General features: G+C 46.8%; 1 protein-coding gene across 1 annotated transcript in view; it reads right to left on the reverse strand.

The window, feature by feature from the left end:
- Positions 1–6,082: 6,082 nt before the first annotated feature.
- Positions 6,083–20,107, reverse strand: part of LOC106482665 (synaptotagmin-like protein 2) — a 28,617-nt gene continuing 14,592 nt past the window's right edge. The window contains exons 8-16 of the mRNA XM_013940273.2: positions 19,630–19,721; positions 19,073–19,174; positions 16,897–17,066; positions 15,950–16,052; positions 14,189–14,350; positions 13,229–13,307; positions 12,541–12,640; positions 11,320–11,525; positions 6,083–9,900 (exon numbers count right to left, since the gene is read on the reverse strand). Coding sequence (XP_013795727.2) covers positions 9,755–9,900; positions 11,320–11,525; positions 12,541–12,640; positions 13,229–13,307; positions 14,189–14,350; positions 15,950–16,052; positions 16,897–17,066; positions 19,073–19,174; positions 19,630–19,721 — 1,160 coding nt within the window. The 3' untranslated portion in view covers positions 6,083–9,754. The remainder of the gene's footprint in view (positions 9,901–11,319; positions 11,526–12,540; positions 12,641–13,228; positions 13,308–14,188; positions 14,351–15,949; positions 16,053–16,896; positions 17,067–19,072; positions 19,175–19,629; positions 19,722–20,107) is intronic.

Raw genomic sequence — 20,107 nt, forward strand, 5'->3', positions numbered from 1 at the left:
GGCGCCGAGATGGAGGCGCGGCCGGGCGCGGCGTTGCGGCGTGATGCAATGGCGACCGCGCCGCTCGTCGCGCGCTACCGCACTGCCTGGAAGAGCGGCCACCCCCGAAACGCGCCGCCGCCGCTGCAGCCCCTTGTTCAGCCCTTCCGAGGGGGAGCGCGCAGGGCTGGCGACGCCGCTGCCGCCGCCAGCCGCAGGCGGATTTTTGGGGTGACTTGGGCACCTCCCGTCCTCCTTGAGGGCTGGCGGAGGGAGGCCGGGCGTTTCTGGCGCCGTGCGGATGAGCCGCGGCCCGGCGGGTGCCGGCCCCGCGCCAGCACCTCCTTGGAGCGCTGTAAGGGTCAGGTCTGGAGTTAGTAAGCGTTAGCAGTGGTTGTTATCTTACTGGCAGACCTGTGCAGCCCGGCGCATCTGCGTACGCCTCAGAAACGAATGGACACGGAACCAGATACCTGACAAACACCACAAATGCGCGTCTCACTCGCTGCGTCTGACCAGTCCTGGCCTCCCCGCGGCCGAGCGCCGGCTGTTGGCCAGCAGCCGCGGCGCCAGGCCGCGGGAGCGCACGACGCCCCGCGCAGCGCAGCGCAGCGCAGCGCAGCCCGGCCTGCCCGCGCCGCGGCAGCGTGGCCCCGGCGCCGCAGGGACGGCGCAGCCGGCACACCTGGGAGCTCAGCGCCGGCGGCAATGGGGTTTTGATCCCGCGAGGGGAAAATGATCCAGCATGATTATTACAAATGGTCTTAAAATGTGTGTATTAAGCCATATTTTGAAAAAAAAAAAGAAAAGTAAAATTGATGCTTTTTTAATTTAGAAAATACTTTTTTTTTTTTTTTTTTTTTTTTTTTTTAGAAAAGAGGTCTCATTATAAGGAGTTCTTCACACATACTGTTAATGAAATACACAGTACATTCATAGTGACTTACATTCACTGGAGCCTCAAAAATGGGCATTTATACAGGTATAAGCTAGTTAGCCAGCTTGCAAATTGGACTAGGACATTAGACCATTTCTAGTCTTGGGGGGGAAAAAATGGCAGGGGATTATTTTTAATGCCTTTTGAAATACAATGTGCTTATTAAAGAAAATAACAAACTAGAATTGCCCCATTTTATGTACCTCAGGACAGGGAAGAAAACTGATGAAGCAATCTGCACAGCAACAGAAACAGTGCAGGAGAATAATATTAAACCTATAAATCCAAGTTATCAGTACATTAACCAGTGATTCATTGCCAGCGATACTTTCTGGGGATGTGTTGCATTTTACCATATGATTTCTGAGTATTTGATGCCCATTACTTCAATCCCACAACAAACTGCAGTTTCTCTTAGCTGTTTTTCTCTCGCTCCTCCTCCCCATACACAGTCCCCCGTTCCCTTTCTCTCATGGATTTGAAGCTGGTGCAAGGCTTTTAAAGCATTCCTAAAAGTCGAGGTTGCTGTTGCACTCTTAGTGCTGCTTTTGGGTGATTTCCGACAGCCGAGTGTCATGAGAAACGGAGAGCGGGAGGGGACCGCTGGCGAGACAGCCTGTGGTTACTCCGGTTTGGCTCCCTGACAGCCTGTGAGGGAACCAAGCAGCGGTGTCTCCGGGAGGGCTCGAACGGGTGGGATGGTGCGCAGCAGATGCTTTAGTAACTCAAGGAAAAAACATGGCTTTCCTGGAGCATCTGGGACCTGCTTTCCCCAGCAAATAAAAGTGCAGGATCCCACCACACAGGTGTTATTTCCATCTCCTCCAAACACATGCATATAGATGAATGCAAGCTGTGTGACTAGGCAGCCACGCTGTTAATTAGCAGCAACCAAGAAGGTAGGAGAAAATGAGATCCGGGGAGAGCCTTTGTTCTGGTGCAGTTTTAGAAAATGGAAAACCTGGTATCTGAAAGGAAGAGTCACCTAGATTTGCTGCAGAAGTGGGGTCATGAGCTGGGGACAGGAGCAGGTGCGTCCAGGCATGTGCGCAGATGGGAGCAATCGGAGCGCGGAGGAAGCGCTACCTTGCTCGGAAGCCATCTCCGGCATTAGCCAGTGGCTCTCCCACATCGTTTCCTCCTGCCTGCGCATCCCACCCAGCCTGCTGACAAGAACAGCAGTATGAGCGCTCATACAGAGGTGCATTAAGCTAATTGGCCACAAAAACTACCTTGGCGCAAGCAAAGGTGCGTGTGAAACAGGCTGGGCTCTTGAAAGTCCTGGCAGCCTTGGTGGGATGCCAAAAACGGGGTCAAAACCAGCCGCCGGCTTTACTACAACAGGCCAAGGGCAGCTCCTGTGTAGGCACCATCGTGGCACCGTCTCAAGTCCTGCACTGACCAGTGGAAGTTGGGTCAAGTTCTCCCCAAGAGCCACCTCTGTACGCCTGGGTGCTGCTCCTCTGCAAAGTGAAAAACAGCCACGTACCAGCTATGAGCGTGGGCATTTATTATTTAGAAACCTTATTTTAAGGCGAGAAAACCGAGGCAAAAAAGGAGAGGACTAGCGAACGACAGCCTCCCTTGTTACCTAGCTGTATCGGTAGCTATGAGAGCGGCTATTTCTTATTTATTTTAGTGCTAGGCGATGAAGCCCTAAGGAGATGCTCAGGCGGGGCATTGCCGCAGCAGGGAGAGAGCTCTGTGTGTGTGTGTGGGTGGGGGGGTTGCCTCTGAAATGTCATGTCCAAGTGGCGCCCGTCAGCTTTGCTCTCAGCTGCCCTTTGAAGGCCTGCGCAGCGGCGGCAGGCGCTGGTGCTGCACAGCTCGGCGCGCCAGGGCCCGGGCCTGCGCCCGAGCCTGCGCCGGTGCAGCGCGTCAGCGGGACAGCAATCTCCACACGCTGGCGAACCAAAGCACCCGAATCCACAGCCTGCAGAGCCACGACCTGGCCCCAGCTGGTGTCGTATCAGTGCCACTTCAGTGATAGGGATCTCTGCCAGTCACTGTCAGGCCTGGAAAACAGATAGCTCTCCCCACTTTTTTCTCTCTGGTTGATGACTTCCGATACAGGCACCCTCTGAGAGATCAGCTCTGTACTTGTGAGTCAATGCTTTTAATCTAGGACCTGATGCACCTCTGAGGATTCACTGTACCCATCTGAATCCAGGTGCCCAACACACGCAGCCTTCTCACCTCGTTGCCAGCTGGAGCAAGACCTGGTGCGTCTCCCTGGTGGGGGTTTACACCAAACCCCGCTCGCAATGGAGCTCCTCAGCACTGCTGAGATAGATAAACTGCACCCAGCCGGTGCCCTGCGAGCGGTGGTGCCACCGCCAAACCGGCCAGAGACCCGTCACTCACTGCAAGCACAGCATGCTGCAGGCCACACATCAGCGTGATGGGAGTGATGGGAACGGGGCTGGCTAACTACATGTAGCAAGCGATTTATTAGCTAGGGCCAAAAAAACATCCCTGTTAAATTAGGCATGTCTGGGAGATGTGACGCCCAGACAGATCGCACTATCGACAGGGAAGTGATGGCAAACACAAAGCGCTAGCTGGTGCGTGCCGCTGTAAGAGCCGGGAGCAGAGGGAAGGCATTAATGTTTATTATTTAGATGATGCCCGCCGTTTGTCAGGGCGATGCAGACAAGCATAAAGCCATGGGCACCACGCAGCGCTCAGGCGCTGACAGCCCAGCTGACAGCCGGCACCGGGACGGTAATTTAGGGCTCCTTTGAGCCGAGGCAACAGCTCTACAGCCTCCAACGGCAGAGGCGCAAGGAACACGCAGACCGTGGCACAGCGCCAGGAGACACTTGGGCCGCTTCTGTCCCACCTTGGCTTTTGGCTGGGCTCAGATGCCACTCGTAGAGGTGGACTTTAGCAGCAGACAGGCAACCAGGGACAGCCTCTGTCCCTGGGGAACTTGTCTAACCCCCCACCCCAAACTCCGACTTGTTGGCAAATTGTCTATATTGAGCAGTGGAGTCTGGCGCACCAAGGTAGCTCCAAGCACACTGGTTAGCCTCCAGCAGTGGCATCCTGCAGAGGGGTCACTGGTCCCCCAGTGCCACCCCGTGTTCAGACCAGAAGCAATCAGGCAGACACATGCCTCGTAAATACAGTCACGGCTGAGTGATGCTGGCTTTATATTAATGGTCACATTAACACAGGAACACATTACCTAAACATCTCTTCTAAACTAGGTGTTTAAGCTCCTTCTGGAGCCAACAGAGAGAAACAGGGACATCCTGAGAGCAATTCATCCCCTCCAGCTCAATGGGCTGAACTGCCCTCTGCCACCACTGCTCTCCTTCCCTTGGCTGTTGAGGAAGCAGACGACCAGCGCCGAGCAGCTGCCCAGCTTCAGGCAGCTTGAATTGCCCCATGCCCTGAGCAGGAGGATCTGCCTCCTCCTCCCTGAGCAGACGGTACTGGAGAGACGGGGTTGCAAAGCTGGCCAGGAGCTTGCTGATGAGGGGGATGCAGGAGACGCGCAAAACCATGACCAAAAGACACACATGGCCTTGGGGTCGATGGCAGTGCTTCAGGGCAGCGTGAGCATCTGCTCCGTGACCTGATGGGGCAGGGGAGAAGCAGCTCCAGTATGGCGTGATCCACATGGGTGGACCTGCGCAGCAGTAAGCTCATCCCCATGCCTGGAAGTGCCGGGGAGGCTCTGCGGTGCACGCAGCGCATGCATGACAGCACCCAGCCCCACCGGCCGCCACTGACAGCAAGGGCCGGCCGGGTGCTTGAAGAGACCTCGCCGTTCTTTGTACAACGTTTTCCCGTGACGGTAAATTAAATGTCAGCTCATTATGGTGGGATGGCTTAGCCAGATGCAGCCCCTGTGTCTCATTTCAGATTATCATCACATCAAAAAAGTCATGGGTTGGCTGGCCGAAAAAGTGGGTCTCCTGTCAAAGGATCATTATGTCTGACCGAGTCAGCTTGAATCGGAGAACAAATATTCCCTCCACTAGGACTATTATGTCCCTGTAGCTGTTCACATCTTCCCAGGAAGAGGAACAGGATCTGCTTAGAGCAAATAGCAGCCATTACAATCAGGATAAATTAGTAATGGTGAGTGGGAGAGAGAGGAGGACAGGAAAAGAGGTTATTGTGATTTCTCTTCCTACAGAGTGGTGTCTGAGCTACCTACATTGCCAGGAAACAGTGCCTCGGCTTCCCTCTGAGACCGGAGCTCGGACTGCTCGATTATAGCTCAAGAGCTACTTCTGCTTGAGCAGGACGGCATTACGGGTTGCTATGTGCCTGCCGTCTGATTTCTGTTCCTCCTGGTAGCCTCCCAAGTTTAGGGGCAGCACGGACAGGTCTGTACAGTGAGACGAGGCAAAACATGCTTGTATTTGCTCCGTTCTACACCTGCAAACATGAGCCTTTTTATCACAAGCTGCAGTGCCTGTTGAGGACTAACTGTGGAAGGCTTTTTGGTTTTGTTTTTTTGGTTTGGGGTTGGGGTTTTTTTTGGCAGGGGGTAGGACTCTGTGGCTTTGTGTTGCTGTATATTTTCCATTTTGTAAAATAGAGGATGCCAAATAAGTTGCTAAATCCTGACTGCAGTCTTGCAAAAAAATTCTGAAATGGACCAGCAGAAACGTCTTCGTACCCAGGTCTCCCTTCCTTCTAAAACGATCTGTTAAAGCAGGGCTGGTCTAGCCAACTCCAGCACACACGGGAGGCTGCATTGCCGCAGCCCAGAGACAAGCCCTGCCTATTTTAAAAAAGAAGTATCTGCCTACTTCAGTAAACACCAATTCCCGGTTGCAGCCCACAGCGAAGGATGCTTGCCGCTCCCCAGGAAGGGGCTTTGGCTCCAGGCGCTTTCCCACGGGGGCAGGATGGCCGGCGGCGGCAATGTTCCCGAAACGGTGGCGACCTCCAGCAGCACCCACCTGGCAGCAGCTTCGCGAGCCGCCCAGCGCTTTGCCCCGAGCTCCCCGACGTCCTCCTGCAAGCTTCGCGGCGAGGCGCGGAGCGGCAGCTCCTCTCAGGCGGCCCCTGGGATGGTAGCAGCGGACGACTAGGACACCTGAGGGGTGCAAAGCGGACAGGTTAAAAAAAAAAGAAAAAAAAGGATTAAGCAATGAAAGATGTTAAAGTACAAAACAGCCAAATAAAACAAACAAACAAACCTATTGCTGAACAGGCACACTCCTAGTTATCAGGAACCGAAGTGTGTTTATTTATTCAATTTTTCATACACTGGTTTATTTGATACATTTTTTTCCAGTTAATTTAACAAGCCTGCGAAAATACAGCATTTTTGATTTCAATAAATCGTGTTATTACATGGATTTATTTAGCCAGAAGTTCTAGTATTTTTCTCCCTGAATCTCTACAGTACTTCAATTTTATTCTCCTTTGGTCTTGGTGAAGGATAGAGCTGAGCAAATATTTAGTAATGGATAATTAATTCAGCCACTTCTTTTCCTGTCTCCTCTGAGACACTCGCTGGATGTTGTTCAAGAGCCAGCAATCCTTTCTGTTCTTCAGGTAAGTTTCTAAACTATTTTTGATGGTTTCTGATACTTGTAACGTGAACAATTCTGAACGGACACAGACCACATATTATATTTGCCTGATTAGGCAGAAATACTTTCTATACTCTTGCTTTCTCTCCTTCTCTTGTTTGCAAAGTTCTCGAGAAGAAGATACATAAATAAGGCATAAGCTCGAAGGAAGCACGTTCACTCTGCAATGTGGAACACCCATGGAAAGGAGTTGCCCAGCTCTACTTTAGATACCGAGGGTTTTATTTTGTTTTATTTTAAGTGATGCTGCCGAGGGGCCCCAGCCCATAACCTGCCACCTCGCAGGGCTCCTCAGGCCCCGGGGCCGCTTTGGTGCCGGCGAGGGACCTGTGCCCGGGTTGCTGCCTGTGGGTGTCAGGGCCGCGCACAGCTCCCGCGGCTTCGCTGCTCGCGCCACGCTTGTCTTCGGGGACACGAGACTCTTAAACACATTTAAAGTCCTATCTTCTTACAAAACTTTACTTAACCCATTCTACAATGAATTAGTAAACACAGAAAACTCTTGATCTGTTTTTTTTTTTTAATTTAACCCCAGTTCATGTGACCGTCGGCATCTGCCTAGAGGCCTGAGCACTTTCTCTCTCACACGCAAAATTCACGGGTGACAAATGGCAGCGTCACAAGCCACACAGGCACAGGCCGTGCGCCTGGCACCCACGAGCTCCTCCAGTCCTCCCTGCCACACCGACAGCACAGCGCCTTACAGGCTTTGCCGGTAAAGCGCTTTCTAAGTGAACACATACGGCATCGCAAATTTTGTCACCTCAAATACAACTCCGTTACAAACGTGAGCGTGGTTTGGCAGTGTAATCTTTTACTCTGATAAACTATTAAATACCAAAGAAAGCTTCTTAAGTTAATCAGGGCTTAATTTAAATAAACAAGCCACCGAAAGATTAACAAAAATCCTCAATGGGATCTGAATGCAAAAACACTCTGTTCACAAAGTCTCAGGCCAAATTCACACAAGCAACTACTCTGGGAAGAAACCGGCCTGCTGACACCCTTCTCCCCCCTTTACTTGCACCTCGCACTACAGAAGATGCAGAAGTTCCGAAGCACCAACACAAAGGTTTCCAGCTCCGCTGACCAAGCAGTAGCTTTGGCAAAACCGTCACAACCGCGCGTGCTAAAGCTGCACACGAGAAGGAGGAGCAGGCAGGCGAACCAGCTGAACCCTCCCAAGGCGAGACCCGACCGGCCCTGCAGAGGCCCCGGGCCGCGGCCGAAGCGCCCCCGGCATGGGGAGAGCCCTGCGGGACTGGGAAGCACTCGGCGTGAGAGCAGCCCTCCGGCAGGTAAGCAGCTTCATCACAGCAAACCACCTGCTCCGATGAGCCCGGCTCCTCATAGTAGTCAAGTGATTCATATGCATAAATATTCACATGTTCAGCACCTAAATAGGTAAAGCTAGTAATTTAAAAACTCTCACCTTAGGCCCAGTATTGCTAGTTTATCCCACAGGGGTAATAAATGACCAAACCTTGGTGACTAAAACATGCCGGGCTGGAGCCAATACAGAGCATCTTTGGGTTGACACGCTATATATTTCATGTCTTTTATTAGTTTAGTCATTATTTAATTCTGCTGTTCTAGGGACTATCTCTCAGTGCTTTCAGTACTAGAACTGGTACGTATTCAAGTATAATCTTTCTTCTCCATCACAAAAATATCTTCTTTCTTTATTTTTTCCCCACAAGAGCTGGTGATTATCTTCCAAACTTCTTCATTTTGCAGAAAAAGTCTTGTTACATTTAGCATACATGTTTTCATTCATTTGTTTTACAACCATCTTTCCTAAGCTGAAAATTTATGCTGCATTTGAGTTAAAAAATAAAATCAATACATTAAAGAAGATTATCAAAATATACACAGAGCCAAAATCTAATGTAAGATAGCTACAAAAAATATTTCTCCACAACATTTCACTTACCCTTGGGCAAAAAATGGTTCATTTTGACATGACAACATCTAACACCTCTCTTGCTTGCTTTTTTGTTACTCAGACCATGCTAAAGATAGGTATAAGGAGAACGGCTGATGACTAAGGAAAAGCATTCTATTTAATCACAATATGTACATTTAAAGAAGAAATTTCAGAGCTGCATTTCAAAATGCATTCATAATGCCACTCTGTCACTGTTAATGCGCCAGAGGCAAAATTCTTGCAAGCTACTGCCAAAAGGTAATTCCAACTGCCCAGCATCGAGTGAAAGGAAGACGAGAGGGGCAATGAGATCCGCGGAGGGCAGGAGACCCCCTAGTCCCTGCAGTTCTGTCAGCTCTGCTTTGCACGAGTTGACTCCCTGCTTACCTCTGCCACGATCTCCTGGGTTCCCGCGCAGCTTAGACCTTCCCTTCCTGATCTGTTGTGCCAGGCTAACATGAGACTGTTTCCTACATCATTATTTCATAGTGAAATGTTTTGCACACAAGGCATTTCAGAGGTGCTGTTTGGCACATCAGTAATGTAACCATACTTTACATTTGGGCAAGCATGTTAGTTTATATTGCACTGAAACTGTCCTTTAATTGAAAAACTTGCCTGAGGTCACTGAGGAAGCCTGTGGGAAAGCTAGGAAAACAGCCCCTCGTTGCAAAATCCCACTAGCTGCAGGACCATCACTTCTTTCTTTCATATTAGAGCAGAAAGGAATTAATACATTGAGTTTCTCATTGTTATCGTCCTCAGGTTGCTTCATTTTCTGCTTCAAACAGTCCTCTCTTTCTTTAGATTCACCTTGGATCTCAGTTTTCCTCACGTTACAGATGCATTATCACCAGTGACAAATTGAAAGCTCCATTCTCAGACAGTGCTGGCTGGTGACTTGGAGCAATCCTACATCAAGCACAAAGCGTACCACTTGAAGGGGAGTATGAATAATACCATGCTGCAGCTTTAGTACAACTACATCTCTGCACAGGAAAAAAGAAAATGGCACAAGAAACAGTAAAAAAATAAAAATACCTATACCTTCTCTTCCCTGCCAGTGTTCCCAGAGCTTAATGGAATTCAAAGATACTGACTATCAGTGATTAAATAAAAAGGCAAACAAAGTTCCTTCTTGGTCAAAATCAAGCATAGCATCAGTCTACCATCTTCTAGGTCCTCTCTTGGCAAATCGGTACTTAACACTTAACATCTCCAAAGCGCTGTCCATCAGTTGCCTAATTAACCTGACACTTGTCTGGCCCACAGATGGTCTCCGTCACCTCTGTGCAAGAAGTTAATTCTAACAAACATGTTCAGCCTTTCTGTAGCACAGATGGGGGGTTATTTCAGTTTTTTCCTCCCTGCCAACGAGCGCAGTGGCAGCAATCCATCGATCCATTCGTTGGCAGCTGACATCATCTCCTGCCAGAAGGCCACCTCCTCTTGTGTGGAGTCCATCCAGTCCACAGAGATGCCATAGCTCAAACCTATGAAGAATAAGGAGACAGTAACATTGGGAGCAGCACATGGATTTTTTACTCTGTACAAAAATACTCAAAGGGATGTGACTGCTGCAGGTAGGGCCTTAGCCTAAAAGGTGCTGAGCACCGCTCAGCAAGGTGCACCCTAACCACCTCTTGTTCTTCTGGTAAGGACCTCCACTTTACACCAGAGTTCAGAATGAAGTCAATGTAAAAGCCCCAAATCACAAGAACTTTAAATGTAATCTGCCAGGGAAAATAATATTGGGCTCAAGCTCTTCCTTGCTTCTTTCAGAGTGGTAAAGAGGGTTTAAAAGGCTTGCTTTTCCCCTTAAGAGATCGTGTTGTGGACAGGGAGGGGTATCTGTCAAAATTCTCTTGCTCTCCATTTCATTTATTTAGGAATCAAACATATGATGTTGTAAAAGTGTGTACATTTAATTCCAAGTTGATTATTCAACCAAATTTTCATGTGCCTACTACTTGTCAACTAGATAAAGGTCTAAATTTGATTCATAGCTAATCTTGGGGTTGGTATTTTTATATCTTGTTCATAAGCTTATTCCTGTTGCCACTTCACACTGGATAGTTCACAACACTCCTGGTGAGATGCTAGAGACTGAAAACAGAGAACATAAGAGCAAATCCAATAAACTTAAGTGCACCTGCAAGGCAGACCTTCCAGCTACTACAGACCTTTCCCATATACCTCAAGGAACAGTTATCCTTCATCACAACCCCCTGAAACCTGTTTGTCTTTCATCTCTCAGAGAGCCCTTTAATAATAAAGACACCTAGTTCAGAATTCTTAGACATCCCACTTACAAAAATACGAAGTTGAACATGCAACCTGTCAAAGCCTTGATATGGGGCATTTTTTCCAATTTGTGCTTTACTTCCAGTTGCTGTAGTCTCAGTGCTGACTCCCTACCAGAGCAAATAGTGTATCTAGACCTGTTTTTCAAATAGTAGTTATTCCTGCTATTAAAGCATTTTAAGGGAGGAGTGACATGAACAGAGTCACCAGGTGGTGCTGTCCCACATGGCATTAAAGTTCATTTTCATCTTCCTCTGGGAACACTCTTCACTCAGAGAAGCAGCAATATAATAATGAGTAACACGGCCTCTTTGGGAAGGATAACAGCAGTAAAGCTCTCTGCCATCATCCGCTGGACCCAAGGCTTGAGTTCTTGAGTTTTGCCAGACCTGGGAGTTGATGTTGGCAGAAACTGCTGGAACAGGAGGTTGCCATCACAGTACTGGGGTCTGCTCCACCCCAGACCAACATGCACGGTAAAAGTAGCAAGACCCACACCAATTATTGAGACTCCCCATGCATTGCAGATGCTCTGCAACCTACCATTACATCATGTGGCTCAGCAATATGGTAACAGTGCTCATTTAAATGTAAAGAAAATTGCTGACCTGTCCCAAGGCCCAGCCTGATTCCTCCAAGGAAATGGTTGGTTAGCTTTTCATGATCCCACACAGTCAGTTCAACACAAGCATCCTTTAGATCCTCTGTGTGAAATCCATCATATACAATAGTGTGATTGAAAACAGGGTTTGTGTCTCTTTTTATAACTCGGGTCTTCTGGTAACTCTTCTTACTGGTGTCTGGAAGCACATAGCTTTGAGAGGAGAAAAAAACACAACATGTAGTGCAGAATATTACTGAAGTTTGAATTGTTCCTACAAAATTCTGAACACGGGTCTAAACATGTCTCAATTGTGAAATAAGGAGGAATTGGGTCTCAAAACACAAGAAGTCTCTGTAGATTTAATGGGAAATGTTCATAATTCCTGGACCAAATTCTTTTTTGCAAAGAAAATCCAGTTTTTAAGCAAGCATTTTCAGAAAGGAGGGTACAAACTTTAAAATTTCCTGCTTTCAGCAAAGCTTTTGGCAGGTTGACACTTTAAATAAAAAGAGGGACATTACTTTCACATATTTCTGTTTTCATAGTTTTTCATCATTTAAGTGCCAAAGAATGAATTTCAAAATATTTATTCTTAGTCAACAAACTTTTATTTAAGAGAACTCTATAAGGGTTTGAAATATATGGAAAACATGCTGAGCACTTCAAATATCTGAAAAATCTTGAAATTCTTTTAAATTGTTTTTAATTTTCTGGAATATTTGCAGCACCTTCTCCCATGTAACAGGCAGAACTTATCTCCCAGGCTGCAGAAAACATCCACACACTGAATGCTGGAGAAGATCAAAGCTGGCTCCAACTGCCTATATGTCAGTCCTAGTGAGTCCCTAACACATTCCCAAACTTTGCACGCAAGTCCGTATCACAGTAAAATTCACAACTTCACATGAACACACAGGGCTGAGGCACAGTGCCCCCATATTTCTTCCAGTAAGACATTATTGAGGCAAAATCATTTGGTGAGTCACAGACACTGGTTGACTGAGAGCTTTATCACAGCAAGGATTTTCCTAATTTGGCCCCAAGCGAATAACAAGGGCAATTCTTCATCCCTACAGAACACAAGGCAACATGTAGGCTTTACAGTATGGAAGGCACTGTTAAGTGAGCCTGAGAAAAGAGAAGAAAACATACTGCTTTGTACATTCGATCTCTTCCTGGAGACACAGACCCAACATCAAAGCTGAGACCGCGCTCATGCACTTACCATTTCACAAAGGAGTCAACTCCAGAAGGACGCAACTGCAGCAGGTCCTTGACATCTTTGACCCAAATGTGAACTTCGCCAGAGGGGGGATTCTTGGGACCTGCCATTTAGGAGAAGAGACAAACTCTCACGCCAGTCCTCACAACAGCTAGCAAGAAGACAGGCTTCCTCTCCGGGGATCCGAGGGAGCAGAAACATCACCTCTCTGGGTACTCACTTCCTTGGGAGCTCTGCACTCCTCTACCTGGGTCCCATATTGTTACTATCAGCCCTCCACTCTTGCAGCTGTGGAGGCCTCCCAATACCTCTTGCCAGTGCTGCTTTGAAGTAGCAAAGGAGAAGAACTGCTGAGTGAACTCAAGCTTGTGCCCGCCCCATGGTAAGAGGGGCTGCATGTTGCTGCCATCACATCACAGCATTGCCTGTGGTGATCGTAATAGCTGCTGAGTTTAAGGTTGTTGAACCGTTCCTCTCTTCCCCCAGAGTCTCCCAATAAATCCAGACTTGCAAATCACATACAGTCTGCAGATGGTGCTATGAAGCACCAGTGGTTGTGCCACTGTGCTGATCTCTAAGATCTTGCTCTAACGAGATTAGTCTTTACCCAGCCCTTAAAGAGATGAGGCATCACAAGCTGCATGCCTATGAACAGGCAATACTTTTTCTTAATGTATGAAATATATTTTACCTAGGCTTCCTGGTGGGACATACTTAATAGACAAATTCATCACTCCTCGATGATCCACACCATTAACGGCAGAAAGACTCTGAAACAGAAACAGTTATGACTGACTAAACAAGGGCTTGTGTTAACACCACAGGACAAGCAGCTTTTGTGTTCAGTGCAGGGGCACAAGCAGACAAGCTCTGATTTTGCATGGCTGAGACAGCCCATTCTCAAGAGCAGCTCCTTACTTTGTGGTTTTGTTCTCAAACTTAGTCCCTCAGAACCAAAAGCCTGAGCATTCAGAGCAAGGTTGCCCTTCCAGATGTGTCCAGTTTGTGTCCACGTAACTAAACATCTCATTTCCAAAAGCCGGTTGTTCTTTATTTTCCAAAAAGGGATCTCAGATCAGACCTCTGAACCCAGAAGGATGCAAGGAGCTGTACAGGCTTTATGAAAACTGGCACCTAAATATTTACCTCTCCAGGCAAGTCCAATTGCATAACCTAGTACTTTACTGTCTGTTTTTTTAAGGGGTAGTCTTTGAGTGACTAGAGAGAGAGGCAGAGTCATGTCAGCGTTTCCGCTGATTAGTGTCAAATCACATCTATGAATCTGATTATCCCCAGAGAGCGGTCACAAAATAAGACCCAAGAAGGTCTGTGTTCAGAGCACTGCAAATATTGCACTAGCATGGCCAGGGCTTGGGGGGGTGTTTTACTCCCCTGGGTGCACTTCAGGCTGTTTGGCCCCACCTCACTGCCCAAAGACCTCAGGGGAATCTTCCCTTCATGCAGGAAATTCACTGCCACGGTGCATTGCAAAGCAGCTGTCTGCAGGGCCTTCAGCCAGGGGCAGCGAGGGCTCAGCAGAACAAGCCCTGAGCTAACATGGCACTGCCCAAGCAGCCCGGGAGGGCTCCTGCCACCCCACAGGGCTTTGTGGCTGGGCTAGGAGGCAGGAACGCAGCTGAGACGCACTCACCCGGGGCTTCAGCGTGTACCAGTTGAGTTTCCGGTTACTCCAGTCCCAGCTGGCCAAGTCTATTTCGATCTCTCCCAAGAAACTGTTACGTCCCAGTGGGTCATTGTGCCAAACAGAGAGATTTAACTTTTGGATCAGCAATACCGTTTTCTCTATTTTATACTAGAGGAAGAAAGAGAAGCCAGGTTGTTCAAACCCTTGTGTTTTTAGCTTCAAAATTAAAATTTTCACTAATTGCTTTCAGAACCGGAAATAAACTACTCAAAAGCTTGAACTAGCTGTGATTGATGGAGAGTCACAAACTCATTCCACACATGCTCTTAAGGACTGGCCCTGCTCTGAACATCTCTTTTTTGTGCTGCAGCGATACCACCACCACCCCAATAAAGCTCTTCTGCAGAGCACAGGGAAACCTAGTGCTCTTTTCTTCTTAGGACGAAACCAATTATTCTTTTAAGAATTATTAGCATAGGTATAGACATTGTTAAATAATTCTCTATGCTTTGATGAGTAAGATCACAGAGTAAAGATCTGTTTTAATAGTCCCATGTTTTATGATTGCAAGCCAGGGAAGGTAAGAAGAAATAAATGGCAGAGATAATCACATGAGCATTCAGAAGTCCCTTCAGCCCCATGCAATCCTTGTACTGTATTCAAGAATTCAAAAAAACAAACAAACCCTGAGGGCCAGGTATCAAAAGTTCTGAGCCTGACTCATAATGTGGGACTTAAAGTAATATATTTAGGGACTCTCTTTTATTTGCCCTCTGATTCTGAGCCTTTAGCACTCATATTTTCACACTTACTGCTGTGGGATCAGAGGACTTTTTGACACTGTTCCGAGGGTGGAGGGTTTGGGGAATTTCTTTTTGCCCTTTTAGTGCAACCTGAAACATTGCTGTCTGAAGCTCCTGCTATCAGAGGAGCTTATGGAAAGTCTCCAGTTATTAGAAGCACTGGCAACCTCTAGTCTCCTGCTTTTAATACATAGCAAGGTAACTCCTGCCTGATTTGGTTTGTTTGTTTTCACCCTCCAGTTCTTACAAAAAGATTGAAAGCATCAGTCAAACCAGCAAATATGAATTTCTGATTTTTCAGTAGTTCAGAAGCTATTCAGAAGTCACATTTCTCTCTGGTTCCTTTCTCCTTCGTTTTCTGCAGTCTGTCACACTCTCTGCTCCCCGATTTCCAGAGGCAGCCCGAATCCATTTTTCAGCTATTCCCCTCCATTCCAGCTTCTCCTTCCCAGACCTCAGGGATGGTGCTTCAAGCTCCCTCCCAGGGAGCAGTCCCTGCTGTCCTTGGCCATTCGGGGATGCCCTCACTGGCCTGACCGCAATGTTTAGCGGACAAGTTAGTGCAACAGCACAAAGACTCACATGCCACCTTCTACTCAGCCAAATGCACGGTCTCCGTCAATTCCCTTAATGTATTTCCGGTTCTCCCCATACCGATGAATGTGTTCAACAATAAGCAGTAAGCCTATCTTCCTCCGGTGGAGGATGAGATTTAGCTGTGGCCACTGACCGAAGGCACAACAACCAGCTGGCACCCGGGAGCTGCGCAGGCCCAGCTCTGTCTCACTGTCTATGAGAAGTTCACGCTTTCCCCCACCGCCAGCATCACAGCCCCAACGCTGTCCCCCAGCGTTAGCAGGAGACAAGTGAAGGAGCCCTGCCAAGAAGGTAGGCTCTTTCCCAGCCTGGCCTGGTAGAGGTGCCTGCTACAACACAATTTTTCACAGCACGTATTTGTGCTTACCCTTAACACCTCATTGTAAATGGGATTCACTGTTCTCTTCTTCACTGAGGTTTTCCTCTTACCCATTCTAGCTTTGTCTGGGAGCAGATAAGTTTTGACATACCTGTAAAAGAAAACAAACTCCAGTTGGGTCCTCCTCAGTATCACCACGCTCTAATAAGCGAGTGAGATTTCTGAAAGGTGACATGGAATTTATGGGAACAAAAGACCCAGAGTTGACTCTCTGGAGCCAAAACTAATTAAGAGATCTGCTAGGGTGTTAACTTGGCTTGCATGTGAACTTATAAATCTCACTGGAGATGGATGGATGCCACCAATATTCAGAACAGGCAGCTCTCTAGCCAATCTGCAAAGCCAATAAGGATTTAAATATGGCCATATATCCGTTTTCTGAAATGTTCATAATACAGCATCTCTGTGCCTTCAAAATCAGGGTGAAATAAGAGAGGAGGGAACATCTCAAGGACTCTGATTATAAGTCTCTCTCCTTTGAGGTTCAAATCTGACCTTCTTTTCATCACCAAAAAAGAGATCACTACCTCTCTATAACTGCCATTGTGCCACCTAATGGCACTTCTAGGGCTTTCTTTTTGCATGGACATGTGTCTACATCTCCAGAGGTATTACTGAAATGCATTTGCCACAGGGAGACCAAGGTTCACATGGGTGTAGAAAGAACATATTCTTGTGATAACACAAACTGTCTTTGTAGTGATCAAAGTTTTCTCAATCCTATTCAGATTTTAGTCTACAGCAACATTTTTACTGATGCCAATGGCGCCAGACCATCAGCTGGAAAAATCCCAGCAGTAAGCATGCACCAGAAATCTGGAGGAGGGAGGAAACCATGACATTCAGAAAGAAAAAACACAAGAAAAAAGAATACTCCAGAACACAAAATTCCACAGTTTAGAAGTCACGAGGCACCCAAGGGAAGTGTCACTCACGGATCAGATCTGCCTTTTTTCTCATCCACAACAGCTAGGTCCTTGCACTGGGAGACATGAATCTGGAACTCCCGGTTCTTCTCATCATAGTCTAGAGCAAACTCAACGGTACCTTGTGCATCCACACTCCCAAAATCGCCACTGTACACGCTGAGCACACTACCGCTCACCTGCCAGGTGGAAAAGCAAGGTTAGCGCTACTGAAATAGGCAGCCTCCTGACTTGGTTTCTGGACCTAGATGATGGTCTGAAAAGTGCATTCCCAGAGAAATAGTCTGCACACTCTGTTCTTCAGTAGTACCATGCTCTTGACACATTAATGATCCGCATCTGCAGCTGCACTCACATGAGCATGGGTTGGGGGACCAGGATTTAAGAGAATGAGAATAAGACCTGAAAAAGGGTCTCATAGGGATGTGCTGTCCTAGACCAGGATTAAGAAGCACTAAGTGTCTGTTCTCCTGAATGCTCCACCAACATGTAAGATTTTCACCCCTAATCCCAAATCATTAGGCAACTGAGTCAAATATAATGGGGGGACCACACGAGTCCTTTCCCTGTGGCACACTTACAGTACGAATGGCTGCTATCCTGACCCAGTCCCATCATTAAGAAAGAAATATTTTGAGAGAACTTGAACTATCTTTATACAACCTTCTTACTTCTGGTAGATATAGTTTTCTAATTGTCATTTAATTTTTAAATTAGGCTAGTAAAAAACATATCAATTAGAAATACATGAAAAGCTGACTATTAACTATCCTGCTGCTTGCTCACAATGTGCACGGAGCTGTACAAAACAGAAATAAATACGGTCCCTATCCTGAAGAGTCAGTGTCCTACCAGACACTGTTGCCTGTGCATGTCTACTAAGCACAGATGCACAGGAAATTGAGGTTTCTGCAGGTATTAAACAGGAATTAAGCACCCAAGAGTTGCTGCTTTCCTGGAACAAACCTTGCATTTGCCCACAGGCCTTGGGCTTCTTTTTTCAAGGGTTTAAGTCTTTCACTGGTAGAAAGTGATGAAGCAGAAACAATACACAGGCCCAGAATGATGAGAAAATTTTCCATTGCACCAATCACTCATCATTACTGATGGAATAACATAAAAGGTTTACAGTTTACAAAGCAAATAATTAACCCTCTTGGCACGTTTCTATGATACAGTCATGCTCATTTTATCAGAAAACTTCCCTGGTAATTAACCTAATTCTTCTCTGTCTGCCCTCCTTCCTTTGGTTCTTAATTTCATTCTATTTTAGCCTACAAGAACCTACCAAATATCTCCTCTCAGTCCTTAGAGTTACATTTACCATCCCTTTAAGATACTCACCCCAACAGAGAATCTAGAGTGAGATATTTAAGAACATGTGACTATGGACACAAAAGGCTCATTTAATGCTCCCAAACTCTCCAGACACAGAGAAGGACTCATATGCCCCAAAGTTCATCTGTTTTTTTTTTTGGGGGGGGGAGTATTGTTTGTTTGTTGTTTTTTTACATGTTTATCTACATTTATGACCTCTCCCTACAAGCTTTGCTTCACTTATATTCTTTAAACCTCACATATATGCTTTAGAGCTGCCTTCAACAAAAATACAGCAAGCTCAAGCACTTTTAAGCAGTCCCCCGCAAAACACTGCGTCTTAGGAATCCCTTCAAAATGCCTAACTAAACACACTCAGCTCTTTTAACCCTTCCTTTAGAAGCAAAGCTCCAAACCACACTTTTGCTCTGAATTCCCTCTACTTTGCCGATAAAGGGAAGGATGAGCTCGCAGAGGGCACCAGTCTGCAGTCCTAGCTCTGTTGGAGCTGGGCCACAAACAAGTCACTTTATAGCTGTGTGTCTCATTTCCTCACCTAGAAAATGGGCATCCCTCTCTCCTGCACACTGACAGACTTCAGAGCGGCCACACTTTGGAGCAGGGGCTATCGCTTACCCTCAATTTGTCTAACATCGGCCCAGTGGGTCTCTAATTTGGGATGGTACCTTGAGATACTATTTTAACACAAATAAGTAATTAATCACCATCATTCTTTTAATAACGTACCATGCAGAAACCAACAGGATACTCTAGAGGCCACATCATCAGTATCAGCTTAAATGCAGTGTCACCACATCTGATGGTGAAAGAAACCCTTTCCAGCGAGATGTACGCGTTAAGTACCTACCGAGGAGACAGATGCCATGTCGGAGGAGTGGCTGCCAATGCTAGGCGTCTTTTTGTGCTTGTTAAACTGGAAGCTGATTTCTGAAGCCGTGTCTGATTCAGTCTGCTCAGAAAATAACAAGCATCTTTAAGCTCTGCAGTATGAGCACTTTGAAACACTACAGAGGAAAAACAACAGCTCAGCAGAGCCCCATTAAACAGAGAGCAGGTTACGAGAGCGGAGGAGAGTGCAGGGAGCCTCCCTAGAGGCATTCCCTCTGACCGACAGAGCAAACGTCATCATTAACTGACTCCAAAAAGACCTGAATGCAGCCGCCCAAGCTCTGGGGAAGAGCATGTAACGGTGTGGTTTGAAACACTAAAACTGTTACAGGACAGAAGGTTGGTCTGGATTATTGAGTTTTTTTCTTATGTTTTTTTCTCATTTATTTATGATATAAATGAGGCATGCTCTAGAGCAAGCACTGTTGGTATCTACAAGAAACATTTTCTTGCAGCTGACTCACATTCAGGGGATGCTGTGATTATTGCTCCAGCAAATTATGATTTCAGTCCTACCTCAGACAGCAGGAGAGGAGAGGATCTGCTCAGCTCTTTCACTCTTTCAGGTTCAAGAAACTGAGGGGGTATCAAATGAGGTTTATTGTACGCTGTAGGCACAAACAAAAAAAGGCAACAGTTATTTTTCAGAAGGATAAAATATAAGAAAGTCTCATTCTTGATTAAGGGCACAAGGGAGAAAAAGCTTGTGGAAGGCACCGGAGTACCATGCACTTGCCCCAGCTCTGTTGTTGGCCTCTGAAGCTGGACCCTCCCCAAGCAAGAACTGCTAGCTAAAATTTTAAAGCTATTTTCAAATTGTTTTCATTCAGTGTGTGGGAATGTGCATTCTCCCTCTAGTGGCTAATTTAATACGCTTATTAGCCTAAAGATGGAACTTGTTTGAACCGCTTTCTTTATCTGTGTAGATTTAATTTAGAATGAAAACATACAGATCTGCCTCCCTGTCAAAGAAACCAAACATGCTGACATTTTC

Source organism: Apteryx mantelli, chromosome 13 (genome assembly GCF_036417845.1).
Source record: "Apteryx mantelli isolate bAptMan1 chromosome 13, bAptMan1.hap1, whole genome shotgun sequence".
NCBI classification, from domain to species: Eukaryota; Metazoa; Chordata; class Aves; order Apterygiformes; family Apterygidae; genus Apteryx; species Apteryx mantelli.